A 19,563-nucleotide genomic window follows, 5' to 3' on the forward strand; every position below is an offset into this window, starting at 1 on the left:
CGTTCATTCATGCGAGTGCTCAGTGCCCACGGTGACATCAGTTCCTTATGTAAGCATTTATGTAAGTTAAGCTCTTCTACCACTGGATGCTTTTTATTTCTATATTGTGTAGCTTAATTCTCCTCCCCTTCAAACCACAACCTCCAAGCTAGCAACCTATAGCCATGCAAAGGCCAATGAGTGTGTGAGTTAAGCATTTTAATGACCACCGGTGAGCAAATATTCCGCCAAAACAAGTCTCTGTCACTATTTTGCAAGAGCTTTCTCGCTAAATCCTTGGTTTAGCACCACCCTAAACAACTGTGACTGGTTTAAAGATCATGCAAGTACATTATTTCTCCCGGATAATGAGGTGGAGTCAGACCATTCTCCAGTGCTAACGCAAGGCTAATATCATGTGACAATAGAATGAAGATGTAGGAGAATTACAAAGAGCATAATCAGCATAAATATTAAGAGTATTTATGGGGCTTACCTCAGGGCAGAGGACCGGGGCTACAGGGCTGACCTGGCTGATGTCGTGGCTGGGCTGGCCTGAGGAAGGCTGGTGGTAGTGGTGGTGGTGGTGATGGTGGTGGGCCGGAGAGCGGAAAAGACCCCCGGGCACGTGGGACGGGCGAGGGGAGAGGGGCGGAGGAGGGGGAGTAGAGGGGCTACAGTGAGCGGCGGAGGAGGGCGACTGGTGGTACATGGGGGGGAGTGGCTGGTGGTGCATGGAGGGCAGGGGGAAGGAAGGGGAGCCCGGGGAGGAGGGGGACGAAGGGACCGGGTGAGACTGGGACAAGTGAGGGCTGGGGTGACTGTGGGGGTGGTGTGGGTGGTGTTGGGAGTGGGGGTGAGGGTGGGGGACGCGGGGTTGCCCCGTGGGCTGTCCCATGGCGGGCTCTGTGTTGCCCCGGGTAATGAGGTGCCGGTGCTGGAGCTGTGGACCGCCGGACTGCTGCGCCGCCAGCTGGAGCTGGACGAACATCATGTGGTCGCCTACACGCAGTGCCAGGGTGAGGGGGGAGCGGCCGGACAAGAAGTCACTGACCTGCAGATAGAGGGGAATAAAAGGAAAGAAAAGGTTGAGTAATTCAATATATTTGCTTTTATATCAACGTCATTGTGCAGCTGTGCCAAATAACAAAGTCTAACCAAATAAGACTTCTATATACGGATCTAATGATATAATAGTATCTGCAGTGAGAGGTTTCTTGAAGTGAAGAAGCCTCTTAGATGAGAAGTGAAACATCTTTATGAACCTAAAAGAGCAGTCTGGTTGCTTTTCTTACTAAAGCCCCAATGACAACAATGACCCGATTGACTTTGAATCCACACAAACTTATTTGCAACTACCTGTACCAGAATTAAAAACGGAGTAAATTCCACATTCATACCAACTTTCCTCCTAGTAAATGACCAATCAGTGCCATGGAGAGCAGCTAAAATACGCACAGCGCTTTAAGCTCTCACAGAGACATAGACGCACCACATTAGCCCATCACGCGATCAATCACTATTCTGTAACAGCGGCCTATTTACTTCTGCTGGGTGGATAAGGAGACCTATTGGAAAACACACACACAAACAGAGCCCACTCTCGGTTGCTTCCCACTGCCCCTCAGTCTGTTCTTAGTCAGCAGTGTCATTCAGCTCAGAGACAAAGGCCACCCTTCTGTCTGGCCTGTGGCCTGAAAAATCAGTCCCACGTTCAGGAAATACACCCCGCCTGCCTCTGAAACACAGAATAGTCAATTGTCTGTGGATCGGCGGCGGATCTGGAAGAGCTGCCCATTTTTGGAGCTCTGGCAACTGCTAACAGGGGCCAAGTGTGGAGGCCTTCACTGACCCAACCGTGGCCCGGATGAACACACACAAATACACACAGGATAGCTGAGTTGTCACGACTTGGCTGAGGGATTCACACTACATAACAAAAGTTCTCTTGTGTTGCTCTTGCATGCCTGCGGCTCTGTTGCTGTGTATCGCCACTCGCTGCTGGAGCCTGTATGACAGTCATTCAAGGGTCAGAAAACTTTGAAGTCTTGGAAACTCGGCAGTAGTGACATCTCAGGTTCTTCCCCTCCGAAAAACAAAAAAGAAGCAAACAGAAACAAGAAGCGCTGGCAAATTCAAAGTGACGCCTCTGTCCAAAAAGGTTTCAACAACTCTTACTGTCTGTGGGTTTTCTAGTCCCCAGAAGAGGTAAGGAAGGAGGAAACACATAGACAGAAGGAGCATCGAACAAAGTACATGGGGCAGGAGAGAGAGCACAATGAGGATGGAGGATGGAGAAAATGAGGAATATTGGCAAAGCAGAGAAAACAAGTAATAAAGACATACATACAAAGGCTGCAAAAGAGAGCAGAGGCCTTGCTCCCCCCAGACCGAACAGCCTTTGGAGTGTGCGGCTAAGATGTTGGCCTGTAGTTAACCCTGCGAATCACCAGGCTCTGCCCTCTATCACTTCTCTCCCTTTTTCTTCTGCTTATTTATATCTCTATCGACCGCTGCCTCTCTGTTGCCAGGGTGACCTTTGCACATTGGTATTGACATGGCGTTGGAAAAAAAGAGGATGGAGGGAGAGAGGAGCGGCAGGTGAAAGGACGAAGGGGGTTGGGATGATCCGATGGCCACTGTTCAAAATGTAAATAATCAAGCCAAAGCAGCGAAATCAGCATTTAAGAAAAAAAAATTGAAAATGGGGGGAGGCTGTGGGATAAACAGAAACTCAAGAGCATAAACTCTGCTGCTAATGGCTTGTTGATACAGTCCACACCCACCATGATTACCCCTGTTGTAGTGAGGCAATAAACCCAGCAGGCCCAAGGCAGGGTGTGAAGTGAGGAGGAGAGTAGTGGCAGGGTGAGATGGCTCTAGGAAACTCCGTATACAAAAGGTCGCCTGATAAAGAAGATGCATGTGTGACACTCAGAGGGGGGGAGGCGGAATCCAAACAGTGGGTGGGGGGAGAGACAAAGAAAAAGATGGGGGAGAAGGCGCTGAGTGGATCTGTGACTGACAGCTGTCAAGAGAATGAGTTTGCAACCACAACGCACACAAATGGATGAAGTCAGACGCCCCAAAGGGAGATCAACAAGACAGTGTTTACAATAAAAGAGGGAGGCAGAAGATAGGTTAGTATCTGCGTGTCTGCGTTCAGACCTTTTAACCACATATGCTCAGACTGAGTCAACATCCAGGTTACATTTCACACCTGGCATCAGATTCTGTCGACAGCAACCACTCGAGATCAGGTTTTGATTCATGTCAAGAGAAACTGCAACTGTTGCTAAACAGAAACATACATTTCTTTTGCTCAAATGTGTAGGAACGAAGGTTGCAGTGACTTTTTGGATATTTTGGGGGACACATCTGGATGCTAAGTCCAAACCTTCCCTGTAAGGATCATCCAAGATGCCATTTTACTTTGCCTTTGCTTCACCGCTCTGTTTTTCTTTGTGTGTGCGAGAGAAAGTCAGAGAAAAAGGCAGACAGTGAGTGACAGCAGGAGAAACAGAGGAGGCTTGATTACCCTTATAATGACTAGTGTGGATTATTCAAAACCACCAAGCTGAAATTCATATACTCCTACTGAGCTCCCAACACCACATGGCAGGCTTCAAATTAGCCTGCGAGAGAAGCAAGCTTTCTTCCTCACACCTCCCTTTTTTCCCTCCTCCAGTCGATTTTTGTCACTCCAGGTCTCAGAGTCTCAGTCGTTGACTCACAAAGTCAATTTAGAAGTTGCTCACACAAGCCTTCGCTAAGTCTCACATACATGCGAGCTAAAAATGTGTGTGGAACCATGCGTGTGACTCATATGGGGTCTCTGTACATACACACACCACCCACCACAGATTCTTCTTTAGGCAAGAAATTAAAAGGCCACAAACCCACATAAACACAGACATCTAATTTGCAGAGAAAATGACAGGGGACGCCTCCAGCGCTATAATCTGATCGGTCACTCTCGCTATCTTTGCGGTCATCTTCCATTTCCACCCAAAAGGGATAAACAAAAAGAGCCAAAGTAAACTTTCAGGTGTGGAATTCCACTCCCCCAAACTAATAGCTACATCATTTTTTTGCCGCTTCTGCCTCCCCTCCTCCTGACAAATCCCGAACACCCAGAAAAGGAGGGCGAACAGCTTGTGTAGCTGGGAGCCAGGAGCTGTGGAGTGGAACACCTGAAATAGGGCCTGTTTCCTGAGGGAAGGGAGGAGGCGGAGGATGATACAGCGCAGCCTGCCTGCCAGAGGCTAGATTGGCGAGAGCGATCGTGTAACAACAAGCCTCTTCCAGACGGACAGAGACTATGAGAGAAACAAGGGGAGGGAGGGAGTTAGAGAGTGTATGTGTGTGTTGTGTGGAAGAGGAGGGGGAAGGGGGCTCTCTAGTGCTGGAGAGCTGGCTAGCAAATGATTCCCAGAGGTCTCGGCTAGCAGCTCAGCTCCAGTCCAAATATGCCTGTCTGCTCTCAGGAGCACAGCCAAGACAGCCAATGTGGCTGGCTACCACTGATGTCAGGACAAACACCAGATAGAGCTTTCTGGAACATCACAGGCAAACAAAAGAGAGCTTCATGGCTTGTCTTTAAGTCCCTCATCCTCCATTTTTGTTTCCACCTTTGCAGCAGCAAAAGAAATTCCAATCCTTTGTGAAAGCAACTTACGGCTGTCTGTAGTGGTTTGCTCTGAGAGCTGCACGACAAGGAGAGGAGAGGGCCCCACTTCTGCTGTGTTAAGACAGAAAGAGAGAGAGGAACCAGCCTCTTTATTGTTCTCAGCAGCAGTGGTATGCAAAGAGAAGAGGACTTCATGCCTGAAGAACAAGGAGTGTGCTTCCTGAAACCAACATATAGAGCTGATTTTACTCACCAGAGGCAACTTCCGCCTCCTTAACAAGTGACCCCGGCGCCATCAACCATTTTGTTTAGGGTCCAGGAGGAGGTGGTATTTTTGTTTAGCAGGAAGCTTTGGTTGCTATGCAGTAGTGGGGGAGAATATGATAAGGGGCAGCTGGGAGAGGAGGGGTGGAGACAAGATGGAGAAGGAAAAAGGAGGGAGGGAGGATGGCATGAGAGAGAGGAAAGGAACAAGGATGGTGAGGGGGGATGGGGATGCGGGCAATGGGGGTAGGGTGTCAGAGTGGTGGTGGTGGTGGGTGATGAAATATTCAGTGAGATTGTGCCTCTGGCTCCTTCCCTCTTTTTTTTTCTTTCGACATCTCTGGCTGACAGTTTTATTTATTGGGGTCCCTGTGGTTCAAGGAACTCATTTGCAGTCGTTCTTCCTTTGCACACTAAGCGAACTACGGGAGGGAGATAAGGAGTGAGGGAGGAAGAGAGAGAGAGAGAGAGAGAGAGAGAGAGAGAGAGAGAGGCTGAGAGACTGGGGGAGGGCGAGAGGGAGGGAAAGATAGAGCGAGCTGGCAGCACTGAGCTGACATTCATGAACAACTGAGCAGCTTTGTGCTGGAGAAAAGAGGATAGAGGATTGGAAGGCGGGACGGGAGGGTGGAGAAGAGGGAAGCCACGAGAGGAGAAGGAAGCCGTCTCCTGCAGCCATATTCTGGCTCTGGTGCAGCTGCTCACCTGTCGGACTGCTCAGGTAAAAGGTACGGTTCAAAAAGCTGCTTATTAACCCGCCAATCGACCTAGATGCTTTGATCGCACCAGGACACTATTGATAGCCTCTTTGCAGACACACACCAGCTAAAGATGCAATAACAGACTCTCAAAAGAGAAAAAGGCAAAAAGAAAAAAGAAAAATCAATGACTTGCATCATGTCCAAAATCCTAAAGGCAGCCGGGGGGCTCTTCAAAGGCCCCATTAGAAAGATAGGCGTCTGTAATACTGCCTGATAAGAAACAGAGGGGGCTGAGAGGAGCAAGAGAGAGGACCAGCTGGCCATCACAGAATTTGATCGGCTGAGTGAAAAGAGAGATCAGAGTGGCAAAGTTCAGGATGATCGGGTTCCTCGCAAAAAGCCGCCGCTCGAACTGTGCCAACAACTGGCCGGCCAGCATCGAGCAGACTCGCATCCATATACAAGCCTCTCAGCCCCATGCATGCAATTCAAGTTTAAGCAAGCAAACAGCAAAGGGAAAAAAAAAAATCCTCACTCTGGTTTCCCTGCTGCTCACACGCCTCTCGCTCCACTGAATGCCTTTTTACACCGACTGATTAGTACAATTTAATCAGGATACTGTGTTGGTGGAGAGCAGCCTCACAGCGTTTCTGTACCCAGCGAGACGCATTCTGTGGATACTTGCAAAAACAACATCATCTGCAGCAAACGGAGGAAGAAGCCGCATCTCATCAGTTTGAGATAAAGTAAGTGGGTAAACGGAGAGGCAGGAGAGGTGTGGGGATTCTGTGACAGATGGAGGAAAGATAACAGGCTGGAAGAAATGTAGGGAGTGTTTCTACTGAATACTTCTTTCTTCGCCATGTTTTTTTTACATGACTTACTGAAAGACTTGGTTCTTTTGACCCCTGCCTCTCTGTTTCAACAGCAACATATGCCTAATTGACTTCATTAGAGTCGGTGGTGGCTATCAGACGTGATATTCCTGGCCTCCATCCTCCCACACAGTAGCCCCACTAGTCACGATGCCTGCTACTTGAATCACAAAAGCACCGTGTCGCCAGGGAATGGAAAACAATGACGGTCACGACTCAAATATTGAGAAATAAGACTCCTCTGGACGCTCGACGAGGGAAAACACAAAGACACAGACATTAAAAATGGATGTTGGCACATGCACACGCCCACATGCGACCAGATGCATACACACAATGGGGCATTGAAATCTCCCCCCTTGCAAAAAATCCACCTCTCTCCTGATTGCCCCACAACACACCTTGAATCCCTCCACCCATCCCCAGCATCTCCCACCTCCCACTGTGTGTTTAAGCATCACAAAGGGGATTACACAGGTGCAAAGAAAAAAAAATACTGCGTGATCAGCTTATTAATGCAATTTTTCAAGGCCAGGATTTACATGAGCGGGGACTGAATGGGCCTTTAGATCAGCATTGTCTTTTTTTCCATACACAATTTGATTTACACATTCAGCAACAAATTAATTTCTGTAGCTTTCATTTAGGTAACAAAAACAGCAAATTACCATTCTAAAGAGCAAAGACTCTCTCTCTTAAGCTGTGTGCATATAAAAAGCCGTCATTTCAATGGCAGCGAGAAGGACGGGATGGGGGAGCTTTGTGCTATTAAAAAAGGGTGGGAGGATCCTCTCATATTGACCAACAGACTGACTCAGTCATTTTTCAATTCCTTGCTCTCCCAAATCCTCAATACAATTACTCGCCAATGATTTCTAGTAGCGTCAATCCTGCTGATTAACTAGCATCAAGATAAGGTTGTCTACATGGTGCAGGACTGGAAAGAGAAACACATTGACCACCTGCATTGAGCTGTTTCACACACAGTCATGTGCAGGGACACAGACATGCACAGGTACAAAGTTTATTGTCCTAAACCTAACACTATTCTCCAAAATCTATCATTTCTTGTCTTGATTTCCCTCCTTCCATCAGCCTGTACTTCATATTTCTTCATGTGTGAGCTACCCAAGCATATGGAGTCGTCCTCCCTACAACCTCCACACAAACACAGTTGGACAGAATGCCTTTTGCAAAGCTCCTTTTCTTATTTCCTCCACCTGTCAAACCGCCCTGAGGGAGGCAGAGCGAAGGAAAATGAGGTAACAGTGACCTCAAGATGACTCCTTTTGCAGATTGTTAGATCCGTCTAGTTTGCATCTGTCTGCTCGTAGACGCAACGACAAAACCTTGGCATAATCCGGGCATGTTGTTGCTACTAAAGCGAAGACGAGGAGAAAGGAGGGAAAGTGCGTGAGGACGACAAGAGGTGCTTGTCGGAGGAAAGTGGAGCAGATATGTAACAGCCTATTCCACCGGGACATATGGAATGGCAACACGCAGCCTCCTCCCAGAGCAGCCTGTGTGTTAGTGTTCAAGGCAAAAATTTTGTCAATCTGCGGAGCTGCTGAGCCTCCACTCCAGCTGGGTTGTGCATTGATTTTTAAAACCGGTATAGCTGCACTCGACCGGGTGTAGCCCTATGGAGGAGAAAAAGGGGGAGCATCGGGGCCAAAAACTTGAAGACTGACCCCTCCATCATTGTTGTTTGAGTGGATGTCAGCTGGGTAGGTTTGGTGCTCATGCTTTAAGATAGGAACAAAGAGGTGGCTGCATGGGGGAAGGGTAATGGGAGGAGGTGGTGGTGGTGGTGGTGGTGGTGGGGGGATGGTAAGGGTGATGCCTGCCCGTCTTCCTGCCTGGTTGGCTTTTATTCTAGCATCAATGTGCATCAATGAGCAAATAGTCCCTGTGCGCTGAGAGGGACACATAATCCGTCTCTTTCTGTTAAATACCAGGATCAATAGATGAGGAGCTGATGTCACTGCCTACATGTGGCCGGAAATAGTAAATATTGCCTTCATTTCCTCTTTCTCTGCTTGCCACACAAAGTATACATTCATTTTACTACCAGGCTCAGACATTTTCCTCATTCTCTCATCAGGATCAGAAATCCTCTTAAATATATCCTTTCAGTTCTGCTGTGTGTGTGCCCATGTACGACTGCAAATATAAGCTGAACACACAACCTCTATTTAGCAGACAGAATGAGAAGAGAGTAGTGCAGGCAACAGTGTTTTGATGGGCTGTCAGGATGCAGTGGCTTAATACAGCTTAGATGTCATGCAAAAAAAAAAAAAGAAAAAGTCCAGTGAGATGCCAGAGGAGGAATTAAGGCAGCCAGGATTGTCCTTGCTAAGAAGCCAGCCATCACGGTCAAACCGAGGCGGCTTGCCGGACTTGCAAACACCAGCACATTTAAATTATAGTGCCCTGGGAGAGCTGTTAAGCGGAAACAAGAGAGAGAGAGAAGGAGGGAAAAGGGGGAGAGAAAAAAAATCCCATTTCGATAATTGCTGGGGCTCAATTTCCATAAAACATTTTCTCTCTAACTTATGGCACAAAAGTCTGAAACAGCCCTGGAAGTTGACATGTCGTGCCCGGTTTGTTGGCCGGATATCTGCAAGCTTCTCCTGAGTCCCGATAAAGGAGAAGTCATAAGGTGATCCGGCGTCCTCCATTAATACATATATACACTTCCAGGAAAAACACCTGACATGGAAATGAGAGCTCACAAGACCGAAATATTTGAAGGGTGAGGGGTTGTGAGGGGTCTTGGGGCTCATGCCCACTTCCACCCCACACCTCCCCGAGGCTATTTTTGGGTGTATGGGCATATCAGTTATTGTGTCAGACACTTTTAAAAGCTAAGTGCATTGATTGATTTTTGATAGCCCCAGAGTTAGTTGAGGAGGGAGGGGAGAGAGGAAGTGAGGGAAAGCTTTGAGTTCCTATTTTCTAATCTTACTCAGATCCGTAATCTCCCCACAATCTATATCATTCCATTTCCCTTCATGAATTATAAAGAGGAATCAATTTCTGTAGATATAAACACACTAAAGCAGCTTCGTGCCTTTATTTTAACCTTTTCCTGCACCCTTTATCCTCTCTATCCTCCACTGCGAGATTAGCATCGAAATAAACACGAATGCAAAAGTAATGTATGTGGTGAGCAATACTTGAGAAACAAACCCAAGCTTGTGACTCATCTAATGAATGTAAAGAGTAGCAAGGTTCTGTGGCCAGAGAGACACGCAAGAAAGGAAGGCAGAGTGAGAAACGCGCTCTTCTGGGTCAGCGGTGGAATTATCATCTGCCTCTGGTGAAAATGACAGTCACTCTTGGCTGCCCAGGAAAGGCGTACTACATGATGGGCAAGGCTTGCTTCCAGCCCACTAACACTGTGACACACACACACACACACACACACACATCCAGCGGACACGTCCACTTACACACACCTACACACATGCAGTCATCTGCTGTCAGTGCTACGAGATGCAAGCTGAGTTCACACACACACAAACAAGGCCAGGATTTCCACCAGAAAATTATCAGCAGGGAAAGAAGCCGAACACCAAAAACCGCACTTGGCTATCTGCGAGGCCGACCCATATCCTCTGATAACAAATGCATTCGTCGTTCGCCTGGGTGGGTTCGTCGGAACGCAAACCTCTGCGTCGCTCACACGCTCAACTCCTTACATCAGCGTTCAGTTTCACCATCTTGTACTGTTTTGACATCAGTCAGCGGCGCATCACTGATGCAGTTACGTACATCTCAGTGTTACCCAACACTACAAAAGGAAGTTGATCTGAGTCAGTCAGTCAGCTGCAGAGTGTCTCATACGTCACACTGTTGTGTGCATTCAGCCTTATCGCCTCTCTGCTTGCTCGGTTTTCTCTCTGTGGCCGGCATGAAGCTTTTCTTTTTTTTCTTCCAGCTTCACTCTCACTATTGATCATTTTGGTGAGTCATGCCACACTGACTCAAATACATATAGTATTTAAGCAGTGCTACTGAGCTGTTTCACTGTAAGCACAGGGTGTAGGCCCCACTCGGGATGTTCATGCTTGCTAGGCTTCCAGGAACCCTATGCTAATACTGTGTGAGAAGGCTGTCATCTGATGATCCAGCACTCTGTTTATGAGTGAGTGAGACTACACTCAATCTCCATGCAGCCACAGCACACTTCCTGGAAACTTGCTAGTGCGTGTGTGGTGTGTGTGTGTGTGTGTGCGTGTGTGTGTGTGCGTGTGTTAGAGCATGAAGTACAGAAGGAGTGGAGAGAGATTACAGATAAAGGTATAAACAGAAAGGTGGAAGTGAGTGCTGGTCCTCTCAGCAGCTCATAAATAAGCCTCTCTTGTGTGGCGTTCACCCTGGCTTCCTGCATGCATGCACACACACACATGCACACACATGCACAGTATCACAGATGTTACTAGGATACAGGAGGGTGTTGCTGCTTATTATATCCTAACAGCTCACACTGGATGTCTAGCTCGGCTTGGCTTGTTTAAGAGGCTGAGATTAGACAAGCAAAGAGGCTTGTGCAGCCTGCTCATCTTATCTCTGCCTCTGTCATATCAGGGTGTTGGTCTATACGTAAGCAAAGCTACAACCTTCTGTACCCAACATGCAAACACGCACACACAAGTTTTGAAGCTCAGTATAGATTGTATGATACTAACTTTACTGCATCCACATTATCACGGAAAGGAAACAACAATCAATCCTTACCTGAGTTTCTGTTAGACTCTCCAAGGCTTGCATTACTGACTGCTCTGGTCTTGATGCTTGAGACTGCACAGAGAAAAAAAAACATTAAAATGCATTAAATAAACAGTATTTGATATTTTTATTTTCACTCCAAACAAGAAGCAAACCACAATAAGATGAACTTTACCATTAATCCTGCTTCGACTGTCGGTACAAGTGTTAACTTGCTCCCATCAGAGATGCCTAGATCCTGGAGTTTGCCTGAACTTAGTCGCCTGCAGGGTGAGAGAGAACGAGATAATTAGACTGTGCTGACAATATCTTCTGTCTTCAGACATACAAACACCCTTCAGCCGGGGGGGGGGGGGGGGGGGGGCAGACAGACTTCAAAACTAGTTTGGAAAAGAGCCGTGGGTGAAAAGCTCCATGAAAGAGAAGTATTGATTGGGCTGTCATATTTCAATTTCGAGTATAGTGGAGCTTGACAACTGCTCGCAGTGGATATTTGGCACCACTGCCACTTGACTAAGTGGAGGTAAGTATTTTTCATTTGGCAACTTCGCACGTACAAATGAGGAGCAGAAGCTCCATGCTGAAACCAAAAACCACAAATCTCTCCAAAAAAAATATAAGAAAAGATAAACAATACCACAAGTAGCTATTATTGGTTTTGCAAGCCTATTGTTCTTAGCTGAACATTTTGGCAACTGTATCTTAGATTCGGAAGCAAGTTTAACCAAAGAACACATTTCCAGGGCTTTAGCATTTACTGCAGAACAGGATGCTTGCCTCATTGTGTCTCTTCTTGCAGATCATGATAAACAGTTGCATCCATCTCTGGCTCTTCGCCTCGTGTAGGATAGTGGAGGATGTTCAGGACAGGCTGCTCTACAGACATGACCCAAATCTCACCCCGTGCAGCTGAACAAAGGCCCTCGGCCCCGACTTGCTGTAGGTCTACAGTTTGAGGCGCAGGAGGGGATTAAAAAGGGGGGTTTCAGGTTTTAAAGGATGATGTGATTTATTGGGTGATTACAAAGGGTGGGAGGGGAAGGAGGGCTGAAAAACAATGCTGACTGTTTTCATGGACTCACACCCCCCCTCATCTTTTTTTTTTTTGCATAGCACCACCTGCACTATTGTTAGCTCATGTAACCTGCGCCGGCTTCATGTGGGAGCCGCCTGATGCTGTGGGGTTTGGTTAGTTTTAAATAAAAGGGTTTAACTATTCCCCAACCCATGCAGCTCGGAATTAACATGCGATTAAAGCAGCTTAAAGCAGCTGAAACTGGTCAGCCAAATACCTCACAGCAAGAACACACTGGATATTATCGTGGAACTTGGATGCATCCACCTTCAGAATAATGTGTTAATGTGTATGTCTGTGCAGCAGCAGCAGAATAAATACATGACTGGCTTCTGTGTGACTTTACTCATCAATGTGTGGTGTGTTTGATTTGCACAGCATTAGTAATTCAGTCAGGCTTCGGTATTTATACCGAAGGAGAGCATGAATCAATGCAATGTCTGCAGATCGTCTGGTCAATACTGTTCCAGTGACCGGTGTGTCCCCTATGCGTAATTCCAATACCGTGCGTCCTGATGGTCAGTAAGTTTCCTTGAATGTATTGATGACCAAAAGCAGGCAAGGTTGTCCCTGGAGCTCCCGAGTGCAGAAATCCAAAGCATGGATCGAAAAGAAAATACCCCCTCCGGCTCGGAGGGTGAAGTCTGCACAATTTAAACTGCGGAATAGCCTAAACATTAGGGCCAATGATGTCAGTGTGGAGCAGCGTCTCCAACACTCGTGCGTAAAAATGATGTTTGCGCGATTATTCCCCCCACACTGTAAGTGAAAACATTTAATTAAAATGCCATTTCTACTCACGTTTCTTTGTGCAGCAGAGCGAGTCTCTCTTTTGGTACTTTGAGTCTTTGCGACAGCCTCCTCTTCAGTCCCTCCACGGTCTCCTCCAAGGGCAGGGAGAGCTCGAAGCGTGTGCCGGTGGTGGAGTGGATGTACAGATTCATGGAGGGTTCAGCCGGGACGGCCTCGCAGGACGAAGCCCCGCGACTGGTGCAGCTCCGGGCACTGGGATGCTGGTCCATCCGATAACCTGTGGTCAGAGAGGGGGTGGGAGGTGGGGGGACAAGACGAGCAAAGCCGGGGATGAAGAGGGTGAGGAGGAGGATGGTGGCGAAGCGGATCCGTCGCTTCGACTACCGTCCCTTGTTCTGCTTGCAAATAATCAAAGGCAGCATTCAGAGGGCTTTTCTCTCTCTGCGTCCCTTTCTCTCTCTCTCCCTCCGAGAGTCAGAATAAAACCCAGTCCGTCTCCTCTCCGGTCGATATCATGAGAATATTCTCCCCCCGAGGAAAAATCAACTACACCAGCTTTTTCTTTTGCCCTCTTTGTTTGATCTTTTCTCTCTTTGTTGCGTTTTCCAGTGTGCAAAGCAAGTCTTCCGAAATGCTACATAGATGGGCAAAGACAGGACCGCAAGTATGTTGTCAGCAAAAAAACGCAACGGACGCTCATTGTTTTTACGCAAGCGGTTACCTTTAAAAAACAAAACAAAACTGCGAGGTCTAAAAAAACAAAAAATATTATAAATTCCTCTCGGATGTTTTCGAAGCTTTAGAGAAGAACAACACGGTCCGGAGCTGCAGAAGCCTCATGCGGCTAAAAGCGAGAGGCTCTCCGCTGCGCACTCGTGCCCAAGGCAGCTCCAGTGAAATATCGACAATGAACATTGTCACAAAGTATCCCACTTCCACCATCGATAAAATACGCCCACAGCCCCGAGGCGGCTCCACCAATCACAGGAGAGCTCCTTCAGGACGCCGCTGATTGTCAGCCAATAGGAGGCTGAGATCCACACCCACGTGGAGGGCAGGCGAGTTTAGGCCATTCATAATAAATTACAGCATAGAACAAAATATGTGGCCCATACCACAGCAGAGGTTCCTAAACTGAGGTCCGCGTGCCTTTACAGGTCACCAGAGAGTGGTTGAAAGAGGATCCACGTTTAAAAAAACCCTAAACTAACAAATAAATACTTGTTAGTGCATGCTGCTAATTAATCATTTTTTACAGCCAAGTCAATAAAAAACTATTTTTTTTACAAGACTGGCATCTTACCACTCACTAATCTGTGTCAGGTCACATTTATTTAAAAAAATAATGCAGAAGGTCCTCCTGTGTGGGAACTGTGCAACAGGCTCAAAATAGCATCTCATTACAACAACAACTGCAAAAAATGAGGGGAAATACACCCAGTGTGAACACTGAATAACTGAATTTAGACTAAATCGATGCAGTTTCACTTGACATTATCAGTTGTTTTGATCGGGTCTCCTGTTGGAGCAGCAGCAACCAGCGTGGACGCAGCTATTTTAAACACTTGGAATAAAGATCACATCACCCCACCCTGTAAATCTGAGTTATCAGATGGGGCTGTAATGGCATTAATAGTGCTGACGCCATCCTCTTTCCCCTGACCTCAGCAACATGCAGAAACCATTAGAGTGGATACTATGCAGATTACACACGGGACAGGGGGAGAGGCCGGTCTCTATAGGAAGAAGGATGCCAGTACATCCAGTGTAGGCAGCACATGTGGCAGGAAGAGAGCATAATCTGGTGTGTGACTTGATATTTTCCAAGAAGTTGGATCAGTGCTGCTTGTGTTTTCCACTCTGAGCTGACCAGTAAATGTCACGAGCAAAATGCCTCAAGAAAACTAATCAGAAAAGGAGACAAGAGCGCAGTGAAAACACCAGGAAGCTGCTGGGGTGCATCTGAAGCCTCCACGGTTCACCTCTATACAGAGCCTCAAGCCTTTAAAGGGGCTTTAACGCTAACAAAAAGATACTCGGTCGCCACCTAGTGGTCATACAATAAATGTTCACAATCAAAACTTGCAAGTGATTCAGGCTGAGGCTCTAATATTACAACATGCATTCATTTATCCCCCCAAAAATCTACTTGCTTGTGAGTCATGCTCGAATGTATGTAAAGCAGAGCACCACTGCGACAGCAAAATATGATTTAATGAGGTTGTTATTGTCCCTCTGGATAGACATTATCAGCTTACTGTCATCCACTAATTATAATTTACAGTAACCGTGGCATTCTCTTGTCGTCGATAAAGGTCGCAGCACGTCTCCGGAATTTACATGCAAGGTGGCACATTTAGGCAGCTGACAGGCTTTGATCGATCCGCGATTGGCTAATCAATTTCATGCCCAGCAACACAACAAACTTTACCAACATCACACCTCACATGCTCATTAGATTTGATTGAAAGAAATGGAAGTAAACTTACCAATTACTGTGGCGAAAACTCTAAAGCTTCGCGTAAAAGTCTCTTGTGTTCCAGTCCCCAGCTTCGATGTGTGAAGTAAACCAAGACAGTGATAAAATAAAAAAAAAGCTCTGAGTGTAAATCCAAGCACTTGACCATCCACAGTAAATTCTCCACAAAAAAACAGAAAGTCTCTGACGGATCCGTGTGCGTCTGAAGCGCGTCGTTACGCACCGGAGCTCCGATGGGCCAATAAGGAGCAGCAGTTATGTCCCAAGATGCCTCCGTGTGTTTTTGTCGGTGCACCGGCGTCTTTCTCCGTGATAAGAACGTAGTTGGGGAAGGTGAGACTCCTCTTAACAGACTCTTCTCGGATATGGGTGGAGAGTAGCGTTCTTGTTATGTCAGCATGTGATTTAAGGTGGCCTCGCTTCACCCGGTTACCGCCTCCCGAGTCCGGCGTGTCCCGCCCGGTGGGAAAGAATGCGCCTACGCACAGCCGGAACATATAAAGATTCCCGAGTGTGTCAACTGTGTCCCGGCTTTCTCAGTAACAGAAGAGGGGGGTTTAATGCTCACACATGCCTGCAGAGAAACGCAACACCGGCTGCCACCTTAAGAAAAAGTCAATGAAATGAACGCTTTGGCGATGTCAGGGGTGTTGCCAGTATTTGACGACGTAGAGAAAAATGTCACCGGGCAACGGACAGGTAAACAGGCTGCCTGGATACAGGAACTGAACGCCTGTAAACAAAAACTGCTGGCACCATGTAAATCTGTGTTCGAGGAAATAATGCACCTCTGATGTTAGACCTGTTTAATCAGATGCCAAAGTAGACATTCAGTTAAATTGAATTCAAACTGATTTATTGGCATAAATGTTACTATAGAAATATTTGCAATTTAGTATGAAACAAGAAAGTACTCAGACAAATTTTTTTTCCCACTGTTAGTCAAATGTATTTTAGTTTCATAGGCAATAAAGCTAATTATGCAGAAGAGCTTACTTCATAATGCCACATTAAGTCTTATGTAACTGCTTTGTCATACTGATCCACTAACCTATTTGCGTATTGTTTCAGAGTTTAACCTCTCAACAATGCATTCTGTTTTTAATTATTAATTAGACACGCCAACAATTGCTGTCAAGTAAAAGTTTTAAAGTACACTGTAAAAAAACTCCTGTAAAAACAGGACATGTCTGTCAAATAATGGCAAATATCTGTAAGATAATGATATCATTTGAAGAATTAAAAGCAGTAAGGAATGAGATAAATTTGCAATCAAATACTGTAATAAAAACATGACCATTTTAAAAATACAGATTTTTGATGTTTGCTTTATTTACACATTTGACTTGTTTTTTTAACAAGTAACTTATTTTTTAAATATGTGATTTTTGCAAGGGCTGCTCAGTGGAGTAGTGGTTAGCACTTTTGCCTTGCAGCAAGAAGATCCCCGGTTCAAATCCCGGGGTGGGCCTGGGATCTTTCTGAGCATGCGTGTGTTTCCTCCGGGTACTCCGGCTTCCTCCCACAGTCCAAAAATATGCTGAGGTTAACTGAGTACTCTAAATTGTCCGTAGGTGTGAATGTGAGTGTGATTGTTTGTATATGTAGCCCTGTGACAGACTGGTGACCTGTCCAGGGTGTCCCCTGCCTTCGCCCGAGTCAGCTGGGATAGGCTCCAGCACCCCCCGTGACCCCAGTGAGGATAAAGTGGTGGATAGAGAATGGATGGATGGATGATTTTGCAAGCTATTATCTATATAACAAAACATGAAAAATCTATAAAGGAACAGTAAATTGTTCAAAACATTGCAGTTTAAAATGTTTTTTTAAATATTTTTACAGTGTATCGTGTAAGGCTCTAGTACCCTCAAGTAACAAGCACCCTACATTTGCACTTAAGTACTCGAGTAAATGTACTTTCTACCAGTGAATGCTGATAATATGTGACCTGTGCAGTGATTACATCCATGCAAGTCAGAAATGTGATTACCATCACAATAAGGTTCACGTCAAGGACACAAGTGGATGTTGTGCAATGTGTCCTGACTCTGCCTTGAGAAAATGCAAACACACACCAGCCAAGAACTGTCCTTCCTCTCCTTCGCCTCAGGATCAGCACAGACTGTCTGTCTGATTACAGAGACACACTCCTCCCCACTGTGCAGGGGACGCTGTGCCCCACCAGCATATTATCGCACTGTCTGAGAACTGAATCATCCTCAGCTGAGCGTGTACGTGTGTGTGTGTGTGTGTGTGTGTGTGTGTGTGTCGCACATAGAGGAGGCAGTGTGTGTTCAAAAGAAACACTGGCGTTATCTCACAGAGGCTCCAGCAGCACACAAAGGTTGCTGTTTTTGCTTAGCCCCAACTGTTCCCCCTTTTTTCCTCCTTATCTGTCTCCATCTTTTCTCTCTGGGAGATGCTGATTCAGTGGAACAAAGTGAAAGGAGTTGGTTAAAACCCCCTCACCGACTCCAAACCCTTTCTTCGAGTCTAACGCTGCGCTCTGTAGCTTGTTTTGACGCTTGTCACGCTGGCAGGAGCACATTACAGGATCTGGGTGACTTCTGCAGGAGCTAATGTGCGGGGATGTTTGTCACTCCGGCCGCTTGAGACTCCAGTTCTTCTTTCAGGCGTGAGATTGGCTCGGCTGTGCTCGTCAACAGGTCTGGCTGTCAACACAGCTCAGGTCATGCAGAACACTCTGACCTCGTTTGCCCAAATTAGACCTTTCTGTTGCGCTCAAATCTTTTGTGACAAAAATGCAGCTCTTGGTACATGTAATCCCCATCTTGGCATTGTTTCATCACTTTTTTTGCTCTTTAAAAAAAAAAAAAGTTAAGAGGTTTCACTATGCCATTTGTTTTAATTCAAGGTGGTGCACTATGTTCCTTCATTCTATCTGGGCTAATATGACAAATCGCAGTGTGATTAAGTACAAAAATTGCGCTAATACACAAATTTATCATCATGCAGCTCCAGAAAGCCAAAACGTGCCACACTATGCGCCGCATGTTGCAGTAGGATGCACACGGATGAGCCCGTGATGAAGGATGCAGGAGCAACCCCCACATGCGACCATCTACATGATAATGCATCACACATACTTCTGGGAAGGGTTTATTGACAGGGGAGGAAGGCCGTGTGGGCGGGTCGTAAACATTTCACATCGAGTATCAGATCTGGTGGGACAGAGCAGCCTGTGTGCGCTTGTGTGCGTGTTCGTGTGCAAGCAACAACGCGTGAGTTTTGTTGTGCGAGCGGCTAATTCTGTGGGACATGTGTGGGCGTGTGTGTGTGTGTGGGTGAGCAGCATTCCTATCCATCAAAGTCACCAGTGGGCCGCCCTCTGCCTCGGGAGAAAAATGAACCATGCCCGACACACTCAGCCTGCCGCTGTTGTTCTCCTGCCACCATTTCCTCCTGATTCACCCTGAATGGCTGTGAGTGGGACAGACACACCTTGCTAGCCATCGCCACGCTACATTCACAGCACCACCACAGGAAGCTGACACATAAAGATGCCTGCATACCTTGCATGCTGATACAAACAAGCTGATCATAAAGGAGTGTCTCTGTGGCAGATGAGAACTCATGTCTTTCTTGTGAATTAAAAAAAAAAAAAAGATTGTCTAATCATCAGTGACACATATTTCAACATCTGCCGCACTGCAATACTCATGTAAACCACCATAAAATATACAGATATCCAAAGAAATGTCCACTGTTCTTGGGATTTTTGCAGCAATTTGAACAGACGTGCTCGTGCATTGTACACCTGGACCTTTATGGGTCTCTAGTTGTCTTTGAGCCGGCATCAACTACAGCTGAGATGCAGCTGTAAGTGGATAAAGTTTCTGAATTTCATGGACTGTTTGAGGCAGATTAGTGAGTGAGGATGACTTGTGATTGTTGACTTTTGCTCAAAATAAGAGCCAAGCAGGGTCACAAGGGTTTTTTTCTCTGTAGTTGCTAATAAAATAGCAAAACCTCCTGTACAATGGAATTAGTATTAGTAAAAACTGTACAATGGAAAGTGTTCAGCATTAAGCTTAAGAACCGTGTGAATAAAG

The 19,563-nt window shown here is 46.4% G+C and overlaps 1 protein-coding gene across 2 annotated transcripts in view; it reads right to left on the reverse strand.

Annotated features, from left to right (window-relative positions):
* The window catches only part of midn (midnolin), a 28,426-nt gene extending 12,381 nt beyond the window's left edge, over positions 1–16,045 (reverse strand). Inside the window, exons 1-5 of one of the 2 annotated variants that reach the window (XM_022191781.2) lie at positions 15,501–16,045; positions 13,060–13,288; positions 11,359–11,446; positions 11,193–11,255; positions 476–1,033 (exon numbers count right to left, since the gene is read on the reverse strand). In XM_022191781.2, the coding sequence (XP_022047473.2) occupies positions 476–1,033; positions 11,193–11,255; positions 11,359–11,446; positions 13,060–13,280 (930 nt within the window). In that variant the 5' untranslated portion in view covers positions 13,281–13,288; positions 15,501–16,045. Of the gene's footprint in view, positions 1–475; positions 1,034–11,192; positions 11,256–11,358; positions 11,447–13,059; positions 13,933–15,500 lie in introns of those variants that run through there. The other variant, XM_051947148.1, reaches the window with a different exon arrangement.
* Positions 16,046–19,563: the final 3,518 nt, after the last annotated feature.

This window comes from Acanthochromis polyacanthus, chromosome 4, assembly GCF_021347895.1.
Source record: "Acanthochromis polyacanthus isolate Apoly-LR-REF ecotype Palm Island chromosome 4, KAUST_Apoly_ChrSc, whole genome shotgun sequence".
Lineage (NCBI taxonomy): Eukaryota > Metazoa > Chordata > Actinopteri > Pomacentridae > Acanthochromis > Acanthochromis polyacanthus.